At 47.8% G+C, this 21,655-nt stretch overlaps 1 protein-coding gene across 3 annotated transcripts; it reads left to right on the forward strand.

Annotated features, from left to right (window-relative positions):
• Nucleotides 1-2,729: 2,729 nt before the first annotated feature.
• On the forward strand, nt 2,730-21,622 carry WSB2 (WD repeat and SOCS box containing 2). 3 transcript variants are annotated; one of them, XM_068563583.1, is made up of 9 exons: nt 2,730-2,806; nt 8,760-8,928; nt 13,953-14,197; nt 14,354-14,485; nt 17,209-17,309; nt 18,478-18,650; nt 19,354-19,464; nt 19,577-19,684; nt 20,303-21,622. In XM_068563583.1, the coding sequence occupies exons 1-9, from the start codon at nt 2,794-2,796 to the stop codon at nt 20,463-20,465; spliced, it is 1,215 nt and encodes a 404-aa protein (XP_068419684.1). In that variant the 5' UTR covers nt 2,730-2,793; the 3' UTR covers nt 20,466-21,622. The 3 variants fall into 3 exon arrangements, with proteins under 3 accessions (XP_068419684.1, XP_068419683.1, XP_068419682.1); XM_068563582.1 differs by having other exon boundaries at nt 2,752-2,806; nt 8,358-8,928; XM_068563581.1 differs by lacking the exon at nt 2,730-2,806 and having other exon boundaries at nt 8,060-8,928.
• The last annotated feature ends 33 nt before the right edge of the window (nt 21,623-21,655 follow it).

Genomic DNA, 21,655 nt, shown 5'->3' on the forward strand with positions numbered 1-21,655 from the left:
ATAATGGAATAAAGTTATTTTTAAATAACTGCTTTAGTCATCTTCATTTAGACCTGATTAATAAACTGAAAGATTTGGGGAAGTGGATTTGCTGCCCACAATTTTTGTTTTTTTAATTAGCTTTCCCAATATTGGTAACAATATTGTCTTCGTTGCCGTGTTATTCTTTTCCACGACTTGTAGATCCTGCCCACCCTCTCATCTCTCCTAAACCCGTCGAGAAATTTGTTCTCAATTGTTTTCTTGCTACATACCCTCAAACACACGCTTCTTTTTGGTCAGATTGTTTTATTTATTTATTTATTTTTGGCGGCGTTGGGTCTTCGTTGCTGTGCGTGGGCTTCCTCTAGTTGTGGTGAGCAGGGGCTACTCTTCGTTGCAGTGCGCGGGCTTCTCACTGCCGTGGCTTCTTTTTGTTGCAGAGCACGGGCTCTAGGTGCGCGGGCTTCAGTAGTTGTGGTTCATGGGCTTAGTTGCTCCACGGCATGTGGGATCTGTCTGGACCAGGGCTCAAACCCATGTTCCCTGCACTGGCAGGCAGATTCTTAACCACTGCGCCACCAGGGAAGACCCTGGTCAGATTGTTTTTTGTTTTGTTTGCCATGCCCTGCGGCTTGCAGGATATTAGTTCCCTGACCAGGGATTGAACCCGTGCCCTTGGCAGTGAAAGCGCGAGGTCCTAACCCCTGGACCAGCAGGGAATTCCCTTGGTCAGATTGCATGCTTTCTAATATTAAAGGGCTAGGGTAGGAGTTGTCATGGAGCAGTAGACTGATGGGCTGTCTGAAAAGACAATTTATATCAGCTGTCAGGTCCTTGTAGCGGTTGGTGGTTTTGGAGTTTCTCACAGGGTTCAGCTAATTGTAGTCCCCAGAATGTGTCACCTCACCTCCCACTTGAGGTGGCCCAACTCCACTCCCTGTTCCTGTTCTAGGCCTTTCTCTTGGGTCATTCATCTCTCCCGTTTCTTTACTTCATTCCAAGCTTCCTAAGCTCTAATCAAAGCTGTCCCATTTTCAACTTCCTTCCTTTTTAACCAAACCCATGATTTCTACCTTCACCTCAGTTTCCCATGTTTTTTTTTTTTTTTTAAATAAATTTATTTATTTATTTATTTATTTAGGCTGCCTTTGGTCTAAGTTGCTGCGCGCGGGCTTCTCATTGCAGTGGCTTCTCTTGTTACAGAGCATGGGCTCTAGGTGCGCGGGCTTCAGTAGTTGCAGCACGCGGGCTCAGTAGTTGTGGCACACGGGCTTAGCTGCTCCGCGGCATGTGGGATCTTCCTGGACCAGGGCTCAAGCCCGTGTCCCCTGCACTGGCAGGCAGATTCTTAACCACTGCGCCACCAGGGAAGTCGCCCCATGTTCTTTTTAACCCAGTCCCTCCATTTTCATGTCCCGTGTGTGTTTAATCCAAGCCTCTGTTTTCCCAGCCCCTCATTTTACCTCCGCCTGTTTCCACTTCTGTTCTGTGCTGTCCCTCAGGCTTCCTGGGTCACACCCACGTTCACCCAGCTTGTCCATTTCTGGACCCTCCCACCACTTTTGACCCTCTTTTTCTCTGGCTGGCTGCCCCTTGCTCTCCGCCCCTTTTAATCGTGGCACGTTCATGTTTTCACCCTCCGTTTTCCGGTGGGCTTTTTTTTTCTGGTTCCCATTTTTTAAGCAACGGCGGCTGACGCCTTCCTCTCATCCTACACTTTTACTCCTACTCAGCCCCTTCATTCCTCTACCGCGGCTCCCATTTAACCTCTGAGCTCCCCGCCGCCTCAGGTTGCCAATCGTACTCCTCTGCCTCATTTCTTCTCTCCCGCCGGGGTTCCGGGACCCCATCCCCCCAGTTCTCTCCTCAGTCTTTGCTTTTCGTCTCCCCCATTCTCCTGACCGCCGGCGTCTTCAGGGCCCCTTCCGGCCTGGTCCGCCCCCACCCCCGATTTTCCCCCTGCCCCATCTCCCCCCGTTTTCTCCTCAGCTCCCCGGTGCCTTTCCGTAACCCCTTCCTCGTTTTCCCCTCAGCTTCACCGCACCCCGTTTTAAACCCACACCTCCTCCCTCCATCCCCGATCATCACCTGGCCCCCCACTCCGTTCCTCCCATCCCCCCATTCCCGCCTTTCCCCCTAAGCCCCGCTCCTCCCAGGTCTACTAGAGGCGCTCCCTCTGCCCCCTGGTTCTCCCACCCCCATTTCCCCCTCCGGCCCCCGTTTCCCCTCGGCCCCGCTCCCCGACCCCCCCCCCTCGCGTTCACCTGCCTGCCTCCCACCCCGGTTTTTCCCTCAGCACCCCCCGCCCCAGGTTATAGTCTGTCCTGACAGCCCCCCGTTCTCCTCTGAGCTCCGCTCCCCACCCCCGGGTTTTCACCTGCCCCTCACTTTCCCCGGGCCCCGCTCCCCCAAACCCCAGGTTTTTCTCCTGCCCGCGTCTACCTGCCCCACCACCCCGCTTTCCCCTCGGCCCCGTTCCCCCCCCACCCCCCAGGGCCAACCGTTCCCCGCCCGGCGTCCACCTGCCCGCCCCCCGCCGTCCCGCAGCCCGGCTCCCGGGTTCTCTCCAGCCCGCCCCGGCCCCGCCCCCCGCGCGTCCCCGCCCGCGGCCGCCGCCATGTGACGGGAAGCAGCTGATGGCCTCTCCGGGCGGCGGCGGCGGGCGCGGCGGCGGCGGCGGCGGCGGCGGCGGCGGCGGCGGCGGCGGCGGCGGGGCCGGGGCGGGGGCGGGCGGCGCGGGGGCGGCATGAGGGCCGGCGGCCCGGGGGGCTGAGGCGCCCGCCGCCTGCCGCGGGGCCGCGCGCGTCCTCCATGGAGGCCGGAGGTGAGTGGGGCCGTGGTGCGCGTTCCCCGCCGGCGGGGCCGGGCTCGTTCCCGGGGGGGTGGGGCGCGGGCTCGGCCGGGGCGGGGGGTGGGGACGGCGGGGGCGCCGGGCCTGGGCCGTCCGCGTCGGCCGGCGGCAGGGTGCGCGCCGGGCGATCAGCTTTGTTTCGCTTTCGCTGTCAGCGGCCGCCACCCCGTCTCCCGCCGCCGACTGGACCCGGGGAGGACGGGCCTCTGCGCGGTGGGGATCCCCATCCCCGGGACAGTCGGGGGCGCCCGGAGCCCGACGCCTCCGCCCGGGTGGGACGCGACGGGCGCCAGGCCCTCGGGCGGGGGGGGGGGGAGTGATACCCGAGGGGGTGGGTGCCCAGGTGCTGCACTCGATGTCTGGGTGGGAGTCCGCTCTGCTCCTTACAGGCTGTGTGATAGTGGACGAACCACTTAACCCAAGTCTGTTTTGTAGCTGCAAAATGGGCTAATAATAGTATCTGCCTCAGCGGGTGGTTGGGAGCTTCTCAAACTTGTCTGTGCGTGAAAATGGGGTCTGGAATCCCTATTGAAAACACATATTCCAAGCCTCTCTTAATAGAGACTGATTTGTAGAGCCGGGCTGCCGATCCCTGGTGACATGGATGAGGGGACAAGTTTAGGATACACCGATGAGTGAGGTACTTGCCTCTCTCCTTGTTAACAGCTGTCATCAGAAAGCGGTGTGGAAGTCGGAGAATATTGGAAGCCCTTGGAGGGTCAGCCCAAATGACCATGCAGCCTCAGTGGGAATGGTGTGCTTGTTATGCAAAGGCCAAACCTCAAGACGCGTCCTTCAGGCTTCTTTCCAACCACTTTGCCCCTAAACCCCACTAATAGAAATTTGGGGTGGGCTTGTGATTTATTCTGGGAGTCCCAACTCTTGAATATACTCCCATGCTTAAAGGCGGTTTCCTCCGGGGAAATTTCTCAGAAGGGGTCAAGGCCTAGGCTCAGAATTTGTTCCAGAACCTCTTTGTATTCTTCCAGTGAAGTTCAAGCTTCATTCTGGTCTGGAGGATTCTGATCGTGGATGTTTTTGTGTTTCCCTGGCATCTTTGATGGAGCAGGGATTGTGGGTGGGTGGGTTGAAATCAGGGTTTTCCCTGGGGTGGTGTAACTTTTTAATTTGGGAAATGACATTTCTTTGTTTGCTGGAGTCAGGCATTCAGTACCAGGTGTAGAGGTAGCTCTCTCTGCCTTCCCATCTAGATAAGGGCTTTCTCTTCGGTGAGTTTGTTACCCATAGAACTGTTGTTAAATGGCCCCTACTGTTTGCCTGAAATCTTATGTGAATCTTTTTATAGCTTCCGCTGTCTATTCCATTGACTCCTTTTAGTTTATATCTGAAAGCGATCTGGAGCTAGCCTCCCTTTTTAGCAGGAATCTGTTTCCAGTTCTGGGTTTTTTCCTAATGATTGACGACTGTGTTTTGGGGTGTGGGCTGAGCTGTTGAGAGCTGCCAAGCTACCGTTAAAAAAAAAAAAAAAAAAAAAGGCCAGAGTTTTAGTCTTTTGAAACTGCATAAAGACCATTGTAATGGGACTAATTGCAATGGACAGCAGTAGATATCTTCAGAGTAGTGGTTAGAATGTATTTATTCATCCAAATATTTATTGAGTGTCTACTATGGGCCAGGCACTCTCTAGGCCAGCACCGGCCAATAGAAATACAACGCGAGCCACATGTGCAATTTGAAATGTTCTAGTAGTTGCATTAAAAAAAAAAGTGAAACAGGTGAAAGTAATTTTAAAATTATATCTTTGCCAATCCCGCATATCTAAAATATTATCATTTTAACATGTAATCATGAATAATTATTGAAAAATTTTAGATTTTTGCTTTTGTACTAAGTCTTTGAAGTAAAGTGTGTATCATGTACCTAATGGCCCATCGTAATTGGGACTTGCCACACTTCAGAAGGTCAGTAGCCACGTGTGGCTAGCAGTTACTGTATTGGACAGCACAGCCCAATAGCAGTGAACAGTTCGGAATGTGGGTGGGGAAGAGAGAAACAACAGTTGCATAAAAACAAGTAAGCAATCGAGAGAAGTTGTGTGAGTGACAGTTATAAAGAAAATTCAGTGGAGTGAAAAGAAAGTGACTGGGCCACTTTGGATAGTGAGGCCAGGAAGGTCTCTGAGAAGGTGACAGCAGCACTGAGGCCTGAATGGTAGGCAGAGCAGCTGGGCAAGGATCCGGGGCCAGCCAGGCAGAGTTTTCTGGACCGATGGAACATCTCATGTGAAGATCTCAAGGCAGGACAAATCAACAAGCTTCCTGCTGGCTAGAGTCATTCACAGCTTCTCTCTCTCTGTGTTCAGGCAAATCTCCGTTCACAGAAGAGGCCCATGGTAAATGTCTTTCCACTCCGCCTGATTATCCAAACACATCCCAGTGTTTAATTAGAAAACTCGGATCCATAGGCTTTTTCACCAAGAAGGGCCAGGGCAGGTACAATCCCAGATGAAGCTGGATCCTCTTGCCTCTGGTTTTTTTTTTTTTTAAAGTTCTGCACTAATTATGGCTTTCTTTTCCAGCAGCCAAGTTTAGTTTGGGCCCAGCCTCCTCTTCAGAATCTCCGTAGTTCCTTCGTTTTTTTTCTTATTTTAGTCCTTGGATTCTTGAGCCTGAAATAGCAAGAGATTAAATCCCCAAATCACAGAAATAGAGTGTGAAATCTGGGTATGGCTTATGTTTAAGAAGCATTTCATGTAAAATGTTTGGCAAAGTCATCATAATAGTCTAAGGGGCTTCATTTCATTTATATTATAGAGAGATACCATGTATATTTATTCCACAAATATTTACTGAGTGCCTGCTCTCTGCCAGGAACTCTGCTAGGCACTGGGGATAAACATACAAGGTCCCTGCTCTGTCTGTGGCATTGATGTCCTAATTGGAGGGAGACGGATAATAATCATAATGGTGATTGTGCTGTAAAGAAAATAAAGTGAGGAGTTATGAAGGACATTGACTTGGGATCAGAGCAGGGCTCTCTAAGGAGTTGTCCTTTGAGCCGAGACCTGGAGGAAGAGAAGGCGCCAGGCATGCAGGCATTCCAGTCTAAGAGAATAGCTGGTGCAAAGGCCCTGAGGTCAGAACTAATTGAGCATAGTCAAGGGGTGAGAAAAGGCCAGTGTCCAGGACTTCTAGGGCAGGGTGAGGATTTTATTCTAAGAGTGATCGAAACTGATCACTCTGAAAGGTGAGGAGAATGGGTGGTGGGGGCCAGAGGGGGAGCTAGGAGAGCAGTCTCCTAGCAGAGGGAGCTAGGAGGCTGCTTAGTGAGGAATGATGTTGCATATATGAGCCAATGTTGATGAGACGATGTTGCATAGGTTAGAATAGCAGCCGTGAGATGGAGGGAAGTTAGGTTTGGCAAGTCTTTTGGAAGCAGATGCAGTAGAACTTGTTAATGGATTTGGTTTGGGAGGTAAAGAAAAGAGAGAAGTCAGGGGTGACCCCTTTTCACATTGTGTGGAGCCTCCGTGGTGTCGAAAGGATGGATAACGTGCGTATCGTGGAGGAAGCGAACCAAGTGTGAATATTACCAGGATGGAATGAAGTCAGGTGATGAAAATGTACCTCCAGATCAGTCAGTGTCGTTTAATATTTGACTCCATCTGGTTTCTCAGCACCACTGACGTTTTGAGCAAAATAATTCTTCGTCGTAGCGGCCGCCGTGTGCACTGTAGGATGTTGAGCAGCATCCCTGGCCTCCACCCGTTAGATGCCAGTAGCACCGCCTCTGGTCACGACAACCAGAACGTGTCCAGACGTTGCCACATGTCCCTAGGGGGCAAAAGTGCCCCCGGCTGAGAACCACTGGACCCCATGGGGAGGCATCAACAGAATAGGGCTCTTTTACCTTAAGAAGATACCTAGAAATAATGGGAATAAACGCCACGGGGTTGCTGCGTAACACTGGGTCTTGTTTTGGATTTACGGTATAAAGTAACTTCTTACCGTGCGGGTATTCACAGCCAGAGGACTGTGCTCAGATACACAAGTACTTGTGTAAGTGAAAGGATCGCCTGTGCAAACACATACAGATTTCTAGGAGGAATTACCTGGGCGTATACAAATGCCAATTTAGACAGATCTGATATATTAAAACCTAGATTTAAGCATAGAACCTCAGGGAATGAATATTCTCTTTACAAAGGAAACATCCTTAAATTTTCTTTAAATAACAAAGCCATAAAGGCTTAATATGATTTATTAAAATTCTATTTAAAGACAGAATTTTCAGCAGCACATTTATTTCATGAAACAAGATGTACCCATGTATTTTCCTATAATGCATATGTCAGAAAATATATATATATACGTATAAATATTATATACATATATGCATGTTTACCGTCTGTTTACCATCTGTTTCATTGAATCCAGGATATCATGGATTGTATTGCCAGTATGTGTCACTGAAAAAAATACTGCCTATTTAACTATGAAAAGTCATTGCTTGACACATCCTGATTTTAACAAGGTCAAACTGAGAAGACTTATAAAGATATGTCTTAAAATATACGAAATAGGGGCTGTTTAAATTAGTATCTATCTGGTAACAGCTATAAAAAGGTCAAAGTCTCAAAACTGCTAAAGTGGAACATACACATCAGACAGTGACCTCATTCAGGATGGAAGCCAGTTTTTATATTCGTATGTAACGCAATCATAGCGGTCAAAAAATCAGTTCTGAAGGCCTTGAACTTACAAGCTTTGTCAGCCATTGAGAATCTTCCGCTGGAGGAGAGACTTGAACTGGGGACTGCCCTTCAGGTCGATGAAGAAGCACCGGTCCAGCCCCCGCCCTTCACAGGTCGCTGTGCTGGCCTCCGCTCCCCCCCACCCCCCCAAAAGAAACAAGGATTGAATCGGCTTGGCATTTGAAGGCGGCTGCGTAAATTCCCAGCTGGGGGTGGCGTTGGGGCAGAGGGAAACTTGTCATTACAGGAGAGAAAGAAATAGGGAGAGTGGGACTTCCTTCTGCTTTGATAGTGTGAGATCTGGGTATGCTTCTGGGCTGCTAATCTCAGTGGGATTCTCATAAGCAGAAAATGAGTCTAGGTGTGAACTCAGATGAGCTACTTGGGGCACAACAGGGAGGTGTGTGTGGCCGGCGTGTGGTGTGCAGGGAGACCGGAAAGGGGAGGCTGGGGCCGGTGGGGTGGGCTGGGAGGCCGGGGCTCAGCTGCCTTTATCTGGTAGGCAGGTGGGAGCTTTGGAATGTATTTGAAAGAAATGTCATGATGTGATGTGCGTTTCAGCTTCAGCAGGGTCCCTGGGGGCAGGAGAAAACGCATCAGGAGAGTCTTGTAAAAGATCGGGGCAAGATGGGATGAAGGTTTAGGCCAGAATAGAGAGGAGATGGAAGTGGGAGGCCAGATCAAGAAGTCTGAGTGACAGGAAGCAGGGCCAGTGCTGAACATTTTAGCCTTGATGATGGGGGGGATGATGGGGAGTGAGAGGGAGCCTGTGAGTTTCAGATATTCCTTCTTTCACCTGTTTCCCAGTAGCAGGTTCTTTTGGAGAGACCTTAAGTGCATCTGAAGGCCTCCTCATCAGCACCGTCTGATCCTTGCCTGGCCTGTCTCCTTTCTTCCTCTTCGGGCTTTCATAGGAAAATGAAGCCTCCCTTCACTGGGCTCACTCTTACAAAGGTTACTCTGAGTCATGGTTAACCAGCAGTCAGGATGCCAGAACTGAGTAACCCCACTGGAATTTGGCCTGTGGCTACTGTTATTGCCCCAGGTCATTTAAATGACAACTCCCTCCCAGGATCCGGACTGTTACTTTTTGCCGTGGGGAGACCTCGGTGGCTTTCCAGTTTCTGAGTCAGCAAGGTGGTCAGGGGCCTGGTTCTGCCCTTTCCCTCGAGGTGAGGGTGCTTGTTTGAAGCATGCTGTCTCCTGCCCCAGAGGAGCCACTGCTGCTGGCCGAACTCAAGCCCGGGCGCCCCCATCAGTTTGATTGGAAGTCAAGCTGTGAAACGTGGAGCGTTGCCTTCTCTCCGGATGGTTCCTGGTTCGCCTGGTCTCAAGGACACTGCATTGTCAAGCTGATCCCCTGGCCGCTGGAGGAGCAGTTGTAAGTTCTTTCACACCCAAGGGAATGAGGGAGTCCTGGGGAACTGAGCGCTCTCCCAGATGACTCCCTGCCCGAGAGCAGGAGAGAGAAGGTGGCCAAAACCATTCAGGAATTGATCAGTGAGGTTTCCAGGATCCCACATTCTGTACCTGTGAAAATTAACTCCATCGAGATTATGTTAGCCCCGAGTTTTTTTTTTTTAACAGCTTTACTGAGATATAATTTACACGCCATACAATTTGCACATTTAAAGTATACAGCTAGAGGCCCAACTGGGTAGTTAGGCTTGATCATTCGGCAGCTGCTGATTTGGGATGATTCCCCCTTACCAACTAACTGTATTTTAAATTTCTCTAAATTACCTGAGTCCTTTGGAGGCAAATAAACTTGTCTTTCACAAAAAGAATAAATAAAGTATACAGCTAAGTGACTTGAGAATATTCACAGAGTTGTGCATCCATCACCATGATCAATCTTACAACATTTTTGTCACCCCAAAAAGAAACCCTCTAATCCCCCTCTGCTCTCCAGCCCTGAGCAGCCTCTAATCTACTTTCTGTCTTTATAGATTTGTCTATTCTAGACATTTCATACAAATCAAATCATACACTATGTAGTCGGTTGACTGGCTTCTTTCACTTAGGATGCTGTTTTCATGGTTATCCATGTTGTAGCATGCTTCCTTACTTCATTTCCCTTTACTGCCAAATAATGTTCCATTTTATGGAGACACATTTTGTTTATAAGTTTATCCGCTGGTGAACATTCAGGTTGTTTTCACTTTTTGGCTATTAGATAATGCTTCTGTGAACACTTACGTCAAGTTTTTGTGTGGGTATATGTTTTTGTGTGTGTTTAACTGGTTGAGGAACTGTCAGACTGTTTTTCAAAGTGGTTGCACCATTTTACAATCCCACCAGCAATGTTGGAGATTTCCAAATTTTCCACATCCTCACAAACACTTGTTATCGACTGTCTTTTTGATTATAGTGTAGCCATCCTAGTGGGAGCAAAGTGGCATCTCATTGTGGTTTTGATTTGCATTTCCTTGCTGGCTACTGATCTTGCCCACCTTTTCATGTGCTTATTGGCCCTTTGCATGTCTTCTTTGGAGAAATGTCTATTCAGATCCTTGGTCCATTTTAAAGTTGGCTAGTTGCCTTTTTTTATTATCAACCAAGTTCAGTTCCTGATATTAACTAGCTTTTCTTTCTCTGGGCTGGACAAGTCCCAGTATCTGAATGCTGTGAGCTCCCAGTCAGATGGCCCAGCATCAGTATTTTTTTCATTTGTCACAGGGCAACTCTACGTCTGTATTTATTTACTCAGCCAACAGTTGTTGCAGTCTTCCTTGCCTGACCCAGAGCCAGGGGCTGAGAATCCTGAAATAAATCAAACATGGCCCCTGCCCATGAGGGTCTCATTTGTTTTGCTTTAAGCATTTCTTACAAGTAGCACGTTAGATTTAAGTTTTTTGTTAGTTCAGTCTGAAACTTGTTGCCTTGATATAATAGGTAACGCTGATGAAAATTTTTGCTGAGGTGGGTACTCTGCACGCTGCTGGGGTTGAGGAGTATAAATTTGTGCACTTGCTGGAAGGAAGGCCATTTCGAGGACCTTAAAACTGTTCTTCCTGCGATTAGGAATCTCAGAAATGGGGTCGTCTATTTATCTATTTATTTATTTAAAAATTTTTATTGGAGTATAGTTGATTTACAATGTTGTTATTTTCTGCTGTACAGCAAAATGAATCAATTATACATATACATATATCCAGTCTCTTTTAGATTCTTTTCCCACATAGGTCATTACAGAATATTGAGTAGAGTTCCCTGTGCTATACCGTAGGTCTTTATTAGTTATCTATTTTATATATAGTAGTGTGTATATGTCGATCCCAATCTCCCAATTTATCCCTCCCGTCACTTATCCCCGGTAACCATAAGATTGTGTTCTACATCTGTGCCTCTATTTCTGTTTTGTAGATAAGTTCATTTGTACCATTTTTTTTATATTCCACATATAAGTGATATCACATGATATTTGTCTTTCACTGTCTGACTTACTTCACTTACTGTGACAATCTCTAGGTCCATCCATGTTGCTGCAAATGGGAGGTCATCCATTTACATACACTGATTTTCAACATGAAATTAATCATATGATAGTTAAAAATCAGAAATAGCTTAAAATCTGGTGATGAGAGAACGCTTAAGAAAATTGTGGCATTGCTGTGTATTTTTGTAGCCATCAAAGATTGTTGTATGTGTTTTTTGTTTTTATTAATCACAATTTTTAGTTCCTTCTATACTCAATTTAATGGTAATGCCAAGATCATTATTTATTGATTCCCCCAGTCTAAATACAAGGGACTCAACTTCATATCCAGACTTAAATCTGATGTAGATTTGTAGTCTGAAAAAATATTTTTTAAAACGTATAAAGTGGGAAATCTGTTACTTCCTTGAAAATCACTCTTGTTTTCAAATATATATATTACTATACATAAATATATCTTTCCAATATTAGGGAAAATGTAAATTTGAGCATTAACCCTTTATGTGTATCTTTTGTTTAATATAATGAGGGAAATATTGTTTAATATGTTAAATGAGCAGTTACTTGTTTTAGGGAAAAATCACACATTTTGAAGAATAATAACTTGAGGAAATGCTTACAGTACAAGGCTTACTGAAAAAAAGCAAGCTATGAAACTGTATTTGCAGTATGATCCCAAATTTGTTTTTGAATAACATGTGAATGTACACATAAATAAAAATTCATCATACAGTGTTTACTGTGGTTAGAGTGGTATTAGGAGCTGGGTAATTTTTATAATTTTCTCATTTCCAAAATTTCCCCATGTTTCACTATTAATTTTATAATTTAAAATAATTGTTATTTTTAAAGTCCTTTAAAAGGGGAAATCTGGGGCCTTTATATTCTTGTTAGGATTATTATATTTAAAAAATCATATAATGTAGTGCTTTTGATATTGAGCAAATAATTGATAATAACTAGATAAATGTACTACTACTTCTAGAAATAAAATTTGCTGAAAATTCAATTTTGGTGAAGTTAAATTCTCCTAATGACTGTCCCTGGCCCCGAGCGGCCCCCTCCCACAGTCTCATCTGCCACCTCCCATGTAGCTCATCCCTTGAATTCATTGCAGACTCTGAAGTCCAGGGCATGTGCTGAACACTAGGCTAGGACACCCAAGACTTGACTACTAGTTCCCGTTCTGCCCCCGATTTTGTGACCCCAGGAAAGTTATCTCTACCCCTAACATGTTAAATTTATGATAGTAAAATGAATTACTATGTCAGTGTGCCTTAATTCCTTTGGAATAAAATAGCTACAGATGTATCCCTTAATTCAAATACAGAAATCAGGATTTTATAAAAAAAAAAAAAAGAAAGGTAACTTTGGAGGTTCTGAGCTGGCCTACAGAGCTCTCCCCATAGCCTGCCTTTTCTGTGCTTCTCCCCTGGATGGCCAACTCAGGCCCCCGAGTCAGGGCCCGGCAGGTCTTCGAAGTGCGTGTGTCGGCCTGGCTGGGGCCGGGTGTGGATTGGGCGGGCTTCATTGAAAAGACATTCAGTGTCACATTTCAGATGTTCTGTCAGAATGACAAATTTTCAGACCCCGTTTGGCCATTTAGACCAGGGGTCGGCACACTTTTTCTATAAAGGCCCAGATAGTAAATATTTCTGGCTTTGGGGGCCGTATGTCTCTGTCAAGACAAGTCAGCTCTGCTGCTCGAGCGTGAACACATCCCTAGGCGAGAGGTGGGCAGACGAGCCTGGTGGAGGTGGGAGACAGCTTCGCGTACGGAACAGACTGCCCTCCCGGGCACACTCCCGCAGCCTCTGCTTTACAATGACAGACTTTCAGAGCCGAGGGAGCCCACATTTGCCCCAATCTCTCCCTTCTAGTTCTGTAGGTGAGCTTGCTTACAATTCTTTACTATATTTCGATGATGCGATTGGCAAAAATATGACTTACTTAACTTTTCGGGAACAGATGTAATACAGAAAGAGGTTCAGCTGCATGTATGTTGGCTATAGGATTTTTCATGGAACTGAGTCCCAGCTTTATCATCACTCTTTCCCCCGGTTCGATAAACCACGGGGTGTGATCAGAGCCATGTAGCAAAGCAGGACTGAATACTTACAGTGATAAAGTGTACCGCAGATAAGTGTTCTGCGTTTGCGGGCCGAACCCCAGGACTGTTTAATTGCTCATGCCTTTGAGAGGTTGTCTGCGAGGCAGAGTGGTGGGCAGGGCCCTGTTTCTTAGGGACGGAGTCTTATTTAGCTTGTCTGGGCCTGTGTTTCAGCATAAGTAGAAGGTAAAAGGAAAGGCTTGGGCCACGATATCTTTGAGGTCAGCGTGCCCCTGAACAGCTCTGTGAGTTCTTTCCTTGACTGCCCTGCTGGTTGGTTCCTGGACTGGATGTGCCATCCGAGAAGTAAATGAAAGAGCCTCATTCATTGATCGGAGCAAAGTGAGTGAAGGTGGAAATCAGCGTGTACCAAGCAAACTGTTGGCCCGAACAATGGGTTTATTTTCCTGCTCCTTGGGGACTTTGTAAGCTAGAGATAAGGGGGGTATGAGGCAGAAGAGTGGCAGATGGTTATTCAGGCTCTAAGTTCTGTCCTAGTTCCAAACCTACAGCATGCTTTCTTTCTCATGAGAAACATGGAGTGCATCTTTCCTTCCACGCACCAAAACCCAGCAGAACTTTCTGAAGAAGCAAATGGCTCCCTGGAGCATCTGTGATCTAGTTATCCCACAAGGCAGGTCGCCCCACTGCAGGGCTGTCACAGATGGGATGAGCCACGGCCAGTGAAGTCTCTGTTACACGAATTCTAAAAAAAAAAACAAGAAGAAAGGTCGTACTAGAATTCACTGAAGGCCTGTTTGTTTCTAGGCTTTCAAAGGCTTAGATACCCCAGAATGAAAAGTCGATTGACTTGGTGGCAATTTCAGACTCATTAAGAACTCTCTGCTTTCCCCAGCATCCCTAAAGGGTTCGAAGCCAAAAGCCGAAGCAGCAAAAATGATACAAAAGGGCGAGGCAGCCCAAAAGAGAAGACACTGGACTGTGGGCAGATTGTCTGGGGCTTGGCCTTCAGCCCGTGGCCTTCTCCACCCAGCAGGAAGCTCTGGGCACGCCACCATCCCCAGGTGCCAGACGTCTCTTGCCTGATTCTTGCTACAGGGCTCAACGATGGGCAGATCAAGATTTGGGAGGTACAGACAGGTAGGTCATTTCTGGCTGGGATCAGGCCCCAGGGGGCTCTCGTGCACGTTCCAATCAGGGACCAGAGGGGCCGCCAGTTGGCTGAGGGGTGTGGCTGTGACCTGTAAACCAGAGCTGCCTCTTCCCCTGATCGAGTGCCCCTCTCTCTCACGCTAGGGCTCCTGCTTTTGAATCTGTCTGGCCACCAAGACGTCGTGAGAGATCTGAGCTTCACACCCAGTGGCAGTTTGATTTTGGTTTCTGCATCCCGAGATAAGACTCTTCGCATCTGGGACCTGAATAAACATGGTATGGAGGTGACGGAATGACTTGGCAGCCCCAAAATACTGTATTTGCCCCTCTCTCTACTTGACCAGTGTCATTTTGTCCAGAACAGTGTTTCTCAACCTTTTTTCTGTTATTGCCTCCTAAGGAGACTTTTTAGACATGTTTTTCCTAGTCACCCCCCAGCCCCTTCACCACCTGGGAGATTTTCACACCAAAAATATATTGAATATCTCTTCAGGTACTGGATGCATATCTGTGCTTTGTACATAAAGAAAGGTCAGATTTTTCTGGCCATCAAGAACCAGTTTTCACCCGTCTCGAAAATACATGGTGTAGAATAGGTTTTCTCAGCTGTGGCACTCTTGCCGTATTGGGCTGGATAATTCTTTGTTACGGACCTTCCCGTGCATTCTGGTGTGGACAGCATCCTTGCCCTCTTAACCCGTGAGATGCCCGTAGCACCTTCTCCAGTGGCGACAACCACAGATGTCTCCAGACATAGCCCAGTGTCAACATAAAGGCCACAGTCTCCCTGGGTTGAGAACCACTGATCTGGAAGAATTCATCCATGTTGGGTACTTGCTGTTAGAAGTAAAGTTTCTTTGCACAGTGGAATCTAGGTCTAGAAGAATCCTCTCAGGTTGGGGTGGGGAGGGGGGCGGTCAGCTTTAGTGCAGCAGCCCGCCGAAGAATTCCAGACATCTCTGGTGTTGCTCCTCAGCTGGGAAGGTGACACAGGGAAGGGGAATTGGTCGCCGGGCCATTTCTCCCTCGCAGGCGTGGAGGGACAGGGAAGGAGGAAATGGGGACGTGGGCGGTTCATGAAGAGCCCCCTCGTCCCTGACGACGCAGAGTCCGAGCGGTGACTGTGCAGCTCTGCACACCACGAGAGGGGCCCCGTCCCTGCCCTCTCGGAAACGAGCCTGGTAACTTGTCAGGCAACCAAGGAGGTGCTTGTGGTGTCGTCCTCTGAAGGCATCGAGTCGCGCAGCGCGCCCTGGGTGCTGTCCGCCCGCTGCTGTGGAGCTTGTGGCCGTGCGGTCTGAGGTGGGCCTGCTGGCCGGGAGGGTGCTCAGGCACAGCGCCTTTTTTACTGAGCGGCGCAGGCACCTTGCCACCAGCTGAGGCAGGCAGGGAGGACTCGCTGAAGGGGACTGAGTGGGCAGAATGGACGAGGCCAGTCACTAGGGCTTCTCAAGGAGAGGAGGGGACTCAAGTAGTGTCCCCGGGCACGGGGCACGGGGCCCTGCCCTCCCACCCTGCCGTGATTAATTCACTCACACCTACCCCGGGGGAGCAGGTACGCTTCTTACTTGAGAGCTGAAGAAACCATGACTGACTTTCATAAAATTTATTTCTGTATACCCACACATACACATGAATTCTTAAATGCATATGTATGACCATATACATTCTTCCCCCCTTTTCTGGGGCTTCTCCCCGCAAACTTTCTCATCCTCCCCTCCTTTGCATTCCTCCAGAATCCCCCTGTAGTCCTGTCACCCATGCTAAATAAGACCCTTCCATGTTGCCTTCCATATTTTTCTCTATACTTGCATAATCCTATTCAGACACTCACTTTTTTAAAAAAATTAATTTATTTATTTTTGGCTGCATTGGGTTTTTGTTGCTGTGTGCGGGCTTTCTCTAGTTGCTGCGAGCGGGGGCTACTCTTTGTTGTGGTGCGCAGGCTTCTCATTGCGGTGGCGTCTCTTGTTGTAGAGCCCGGGCTCTAGGCGCGCTGGCACATGGGCTCAGTAGATGTGGCTCACAGGCTCTAGAGCACAGGCTCAGTAGTTGTGGCGCACGGGCTTATTAGTTGCTCCGTGGCGTGTGAGATCTTCCCGGACCAGGGCTTGAACCCGTGTCCCCTGCGTTGACAGGCGGATTCTTAACCACTGTGCCACCAGGGAAGTCCCAGACACTCACTTTTACATTTATGGATTTGGGGGTCATTGTTTCACAAAAATGGAATCATATTCTTCACATTTTTTCTGCATTTTGCTTTTTTCTTTTTCATTAGACAGTACTCCATGGAAAATCTAGTTCCTTAATTTCATCTGACTTAACAGGTGGAATACTACCCTTTATTCATCCATTCCTCTGTTGATGGGCATTTAGTTTTTTCCCAGATGGAGATCTGGAGAGATGACGTGAGTGACCTAGGGTTATGCACTGAGTAAACAGTGGAGCCAGGATTCAAGGCCGAGTTTACCTGCCTCCAGAGCATGTGGCCCTAATTATGCTGCACCACTGCTCATCCGGACATCCTGGTGAGGGTGGGAGGAGGGTGAGAGTGGGATCCTTGTGGCCAGGGGGAAACCATTACAGAGTGTAAATGACAGAGACTTGAAGGTAAACACTCTCTCAAATTTGGAAGGATGCTTGAAAGTAATTGAGGTGGTTGGGGGACCTGAAAAGAATGTTCTCTGCTATCAAAGGAATGTATCAAACCTGATCTGTGGACAGCCTTTGTCCCACTGACCTTGCGGATTTTGGTGAAACAGTAGGTAATGATTTCCCTTGGGCATTATAACGTCATGTTAATGGATTTCAGGCATTTAAATGACAAATCCTGTCATATTTCTTTCTCTGCGTTAAAAAAGGGGCCCGTGGGCTCAGCTGCTAGCGAACCGCTGCATATAGTGGGCGGGGCTGGGGGGGAGGCACCACCGCCGGTTCTTCAGGCTTCCTGCTCTGTGGTCTTGGGAGTCGGCTCACCGTGTGCTCCATTTCTCTGACAGGTAAACAGATTCAGGTGTTATCAGGCCACCTGCAGTGGGTTTACTGCTGCTCCATCTCGCCAGACTGCAGCATGCTGTGTTCTGCAGCTGGGGAGAAGTCGGTGAGTCTCAAACTTGGGGTGCCCTTTGCTGCTTCGGTTCAGGGAGACATGGAGGCCTGAAGCGGCCTCGTGCGTGAGAGGGTAAGTGAGCCAGTGTCCTCCAAAGCCACCTGCAAATCAGCCCCAGCGGGAGGCACGCTGCCGGGCTGAGGCCCCTCCTTTTCTGATTTGCACTTTGACACAAACCAAACGAGAGGAGGTGTTTGGAAGCAGATCGCTTCCCGTCATGTCATGGGAGGGCTGTTTGCCTTCACGAGATGGGAAAGCCATGTTTTTTAAATTTCTTTCCCCGTCGGAGTCTACGATTTTAAAAGTTGCAACCCACATGTGGATCCAGATTTCCTTTGAACCATGTAATTTGAATCCACCTAATTAGGATTTCCATTCAAATCATAAAATGTACAGTAGCTCGTTGAACTTTGTCCTGAAATCCTGTCTGTTATAACAAAAGTACTAGAAACCCAGGAACAGTTTGCGAACCGATTGTTTGAGTTTTATATCTACATTGAGCTGTTGTTTGCTGTGACCGACTTGGGAAAGTTAAAGAGTCCACTATTTGGTACAGCCCAGGTGGTTAATCATTGATTTGAGGTTTGGAACTATGTGAAAGTGAGAGTTTTCTTAAAGGAAAAAAAAGAAAATACTTCTTTTAATGACTCTCAGAAAGGTTTCAAGTAAGGAGCTAGGTCAGACCTACAGCCGTGGGGCAGATTTCTGTGGTCCTGTAAACCGGAGGGGGGTGTCAGATGGCTCTGTTGGGTGACCAGGAATTCACCTCTGACCCCTAGTTTTGGTTTCAAGTGAAAGGACGAGGTAGCCCTTGGCTTAGGTCTTCGGCATGCATTGCCCTGTTTGCTAAGAGCGCTCAGAAGCAGGACCCAGAAGCCTCCCCTGAGCCATGTTGGCTGCCGTCTTCCTGAGGTCGGTTGGTTGATTCTCCCCTAAAGTAAGCTCCTTGAGCGTGTTTGTTGGTTATGTGCCTCAAGAATTCAGACCTGTCACTTTATTTAGGCCAGTACGACATGTTCTAGAAGAAACATAGAAAAGGGGCTGGAGAACTTAGCTTCCCCTGGCTGTGTGGCCTGGAGAGGCAAGGCTGTGCCTTCCCCTCACTGTTCACGTCCTGAGCACTGTTTCCGCCCTGACCAGGCACCTGTTCTTCCCACAGGTCTTCCTGTGGAGCATGCGGTCCTACACATTAATCCGGAAGCTGGAGGGCCACCAAAGCAGCGTGGTCTCTTGTGACTTCTCCCCCGACTCTGCCTTGCTCGTCACGGCTTCTTACGATACCAATGTGATCATGTGGGACCCCTACACTGGCGAGCGGCTGCGGTCACTCCAGTAAGGACTGCCTCCCTGCTTCGGCTTCCCGGTGGGGTGATCGATGGGAAACCTGTCTTGGTCCAGGACACAGTGTGTTTGTGCTTATTCTAAGGCACTGGCATGCAGCAGTGTTTCATTGTCAATTCTCAAATTAGCCCCGAGTGCCTTCAAGTCTCCGGCTATAGGAGGCTCTCTGTACTGCTTTGGATTCAGCGTTATGAAACCTCACAGTGACTCTTTCTTTCCATTTACTAATAACTGTAGTAACAGGTTCAGAATGATCCTCTTATTGAAACTGTTATTTCCAAAGTGAATTTTCATGTTCTCACCAACTTGGTCTACTTTTTCCCTTTGTCTCTGTTGTTTTCTGAAGCAAATAATGGGTAGTCCTATAATTATCATGTATCTTAGCCTAAAAAAGACTTTCGGTTTGTACTGTGGCATTAAAGTGAGGGCTGACCTACTTTGCATAAGGAAATTAGCACAGGGAATGTTAGTAATCCTTCAGCCCCCTCCACGAGACACTGGAGCTGTATGAAATGCACTTGTTTCCAGTCGTCTTTTCCAGTCTGCAAATCCCCAGGTTTTCCACATGGGGTACGAGACGTGTCTGGAACCTTTTCTTGGCCATGGCACTTTGGCCTCCTGCCTGGGGATGAAAGGCGGAGGGCGGAGGGCAGCCATCACTCCAGGCCCACCTACTGTCCTGTGTCCTCCTCAGCCACACCCAGCTCAACCCCCCCATGGATGACAGCGATGTCCACATCAGCTCCCTGAGATCTGTGTGCTTCTCCCCCGAAGGCTTGTACCTCGCCACGGTAGCGGATGACAGGTAACGAAGAGAAACCTCTTTCCGCAGCCTCAGAGCAAGTGTTGAAAAGGGCTTGTAGCATCACCCTTGGGGTCTGGCCCCAGGTCTGCTGACACATCCCTTTCTCCTCCAGGCTCCTCAGGATCTGGGCCCTGGAACTGAAAACTCCAATTGCGTTTGCTCCTATGACCAATGGTCTTTGCTGCACATTTTTTCCACATGGTGGAGTTATTGCCACGGGGTATGTATCTGTTAGCCGAACAGATGGGTAGTGATTTCTGCTGAGTATTCCATGTAGCTTTTTAAGGAAAGAAAGCATCTAGAATTTTCTTGCCTGTGAGGAAGCCTTTAAGGAAATCTGAGTACATAAAATTCTGATATTCTCTTCTGCTAATATAGTTTATCATTTAGTCTTAATATTTAACCTAAATGTAAACGTGAAAGATCTACAATTCATGCTACCTAACAGGCCAAGTCTGCAAGGAAGCAGAAACCAAGGTGATGCAGAATTTATATAGGAAACCATTTAGGGCAGAGACCACCTTACAGGGAACATCTGTAATTCAATAGGTGGCACTCTTCCCTGTTACATTTGAACCCATAGTATGATTTATAAAGGGCTGTAGTGACAGAGACAGCACTTTGGAACCAGAGGTGTCTTTTGAGTTCTCCTGATGCCCTCAGCAGCCTTAATTATTCAGCACCACAGCCTTTACATCCGTTTCCAAGGTCCAGGTTGCATTTCACTCTCCAGAGTCTCCTGCCAGTGCAAGTCAGAGTAGGAGCATTGATGTCTATCCCAGTGAAAACATACATTTCCAAGGTCTGCCGTGACGCATTGGTTTCCGTTTCATTTCAGGACAAGGGATGGCCACGTCCAGTTCTGGACGGCTCCTCGGGTCCTGTCATCACTGAAGCACTTATGCCGGAAAGCCCTTCGAAGTTTCCTAACAACGTACCAAGTGCTAGCACTGCCAATCCCTAAGAAAATGAAAGAGTTCCTCACGTACAGGACTTTTTAAGCCAGTCTCCGTAGTCTTACTTGTTTCCTCTGTAGCAGGATAAATCTTCCTGACAAGTAGCTGGAGTAATGGGCCAAACATCTGGTCCTGGATTGAGATAGAATTTCTCTTTGGGATTGTGAACAGAATGTAGCAAAACCAGATTCCAGTGGCCTCGCCAGGGGTCTCTTCCCCATGACTTGTGAGGGTCAGTCGTAGAAGAGGGATTCCACTTCCGCAGTGACGGAGCCTGACCTTAACCTTCAGTCCACTTACGCACAGCAGTGCTGGACCCTCTCTGGTCATTTTGATTCCAAGAAGTTTCCACTCCCTCGACTGGAGTGTGGCTTCTGCTGGGTGTCCGTCGTTGATCCGGATGCAGAGGAGGTGTTGGTGAAAGTTCTCTCCTGCTGGTCAGTCGCTTTGATGTGGGCAAGGGCTTTCCTTCCTCCTGACCCACAGGACAGTTTTCACAGAGCCGTCTAGTGTGAGATATTACTTAGCTTAACTGAAGTCCAGGTGACTCAGAGGCCGTGCTCCTGATACAGACACTAGACTTGGCTTTTTTTTTTTTTAAGAAACAACGGTGTGCATGTGCCGGAGGCCAGATTTGTGTGTCATGTTACACGGGACGTATTCCTCAACTGCATGACGGTATCAGTGGCTACTGAGTTATCTGTCAGTTGTTCGCCAGTTAGCGTATTTATTTGTATTTTCTCAACAGATGTTAAGGTACAACTGTGTTTCTCTCAATGGTATCTAAAAACCATAGTACTTAATTCCAACAGTTGTGAAGATGTCTCTTAATTGTGTGAAGAATTGGTGTCGTCATCATTTCAGCTGGTTTTCTTCTGTACAAGATCTGCTTGACTGCTTCACCTCATTGGACTCATCAGCCAGTCTCAACTCTGCCCCTAAACACAACTAGCTCCCTAAAAGTACTGTTCTTCGTGGCGTATAGTTATCTAATCAAGACACCTCATTCAAACAAAATCTGCCTTTGGAAAATTTAATATATTTTAAATTATTTTAAAAGAAATGCAACATCTTATCCTTTGGCTTTCTTACTAGGTGCTTTGTGGAGGCCTGTGTACCATGATAAAACGTGTTGAAAAAGCAGAGGAGTCTCTCCTCTGCTGCCTTTGTTGCTGAAAGAAAAACACTTCTTTTCAAGATGAGAGGCTTTCATCGAAGGAAAGAAAGTTAAAAGC

This window comes from Eschrichtius robustus, chromosome 14 (genome assembly GCF_028021215.1).
Source record: "Eschrichtius robustus isolate mEscRob2 chromosome 14, mEscRob2.pri, whole genome shotgun sequence".
Taxonomy (NCBI): Eukaryota; Metazoa; Chordata; class Mammalia; order Artiodactyla; family Eschrichtiidae; genus Eschrichtius; species Eschrichtius robustus.

Bases quoted from the DNA above. Each gene is read 5' to 3' on its own strand.
- WSB2 (XM_068563582.1), top strand. From the start codon at position 8,741: ATGCTGTCTCCTGCCCCAGAGGAGCCACTGCTGCTGGCCGAACTCAAG. The intron at 8,929-13,952 runs GTAAGTTCTTTC...TGCTTTCCCCAG, and splicing joins TGGCCGCTGGAGGAGCAGTT to CATCCCTAAAGGGTTCGAAG. The intron at 17,310-18,477 runs GTGAGTCTCAAA...TTCTTCCCACAG, and splicing joins CTGCAGCTGGGGAGAAGTCG to GTCTTCCTGTGGAGCATGCG.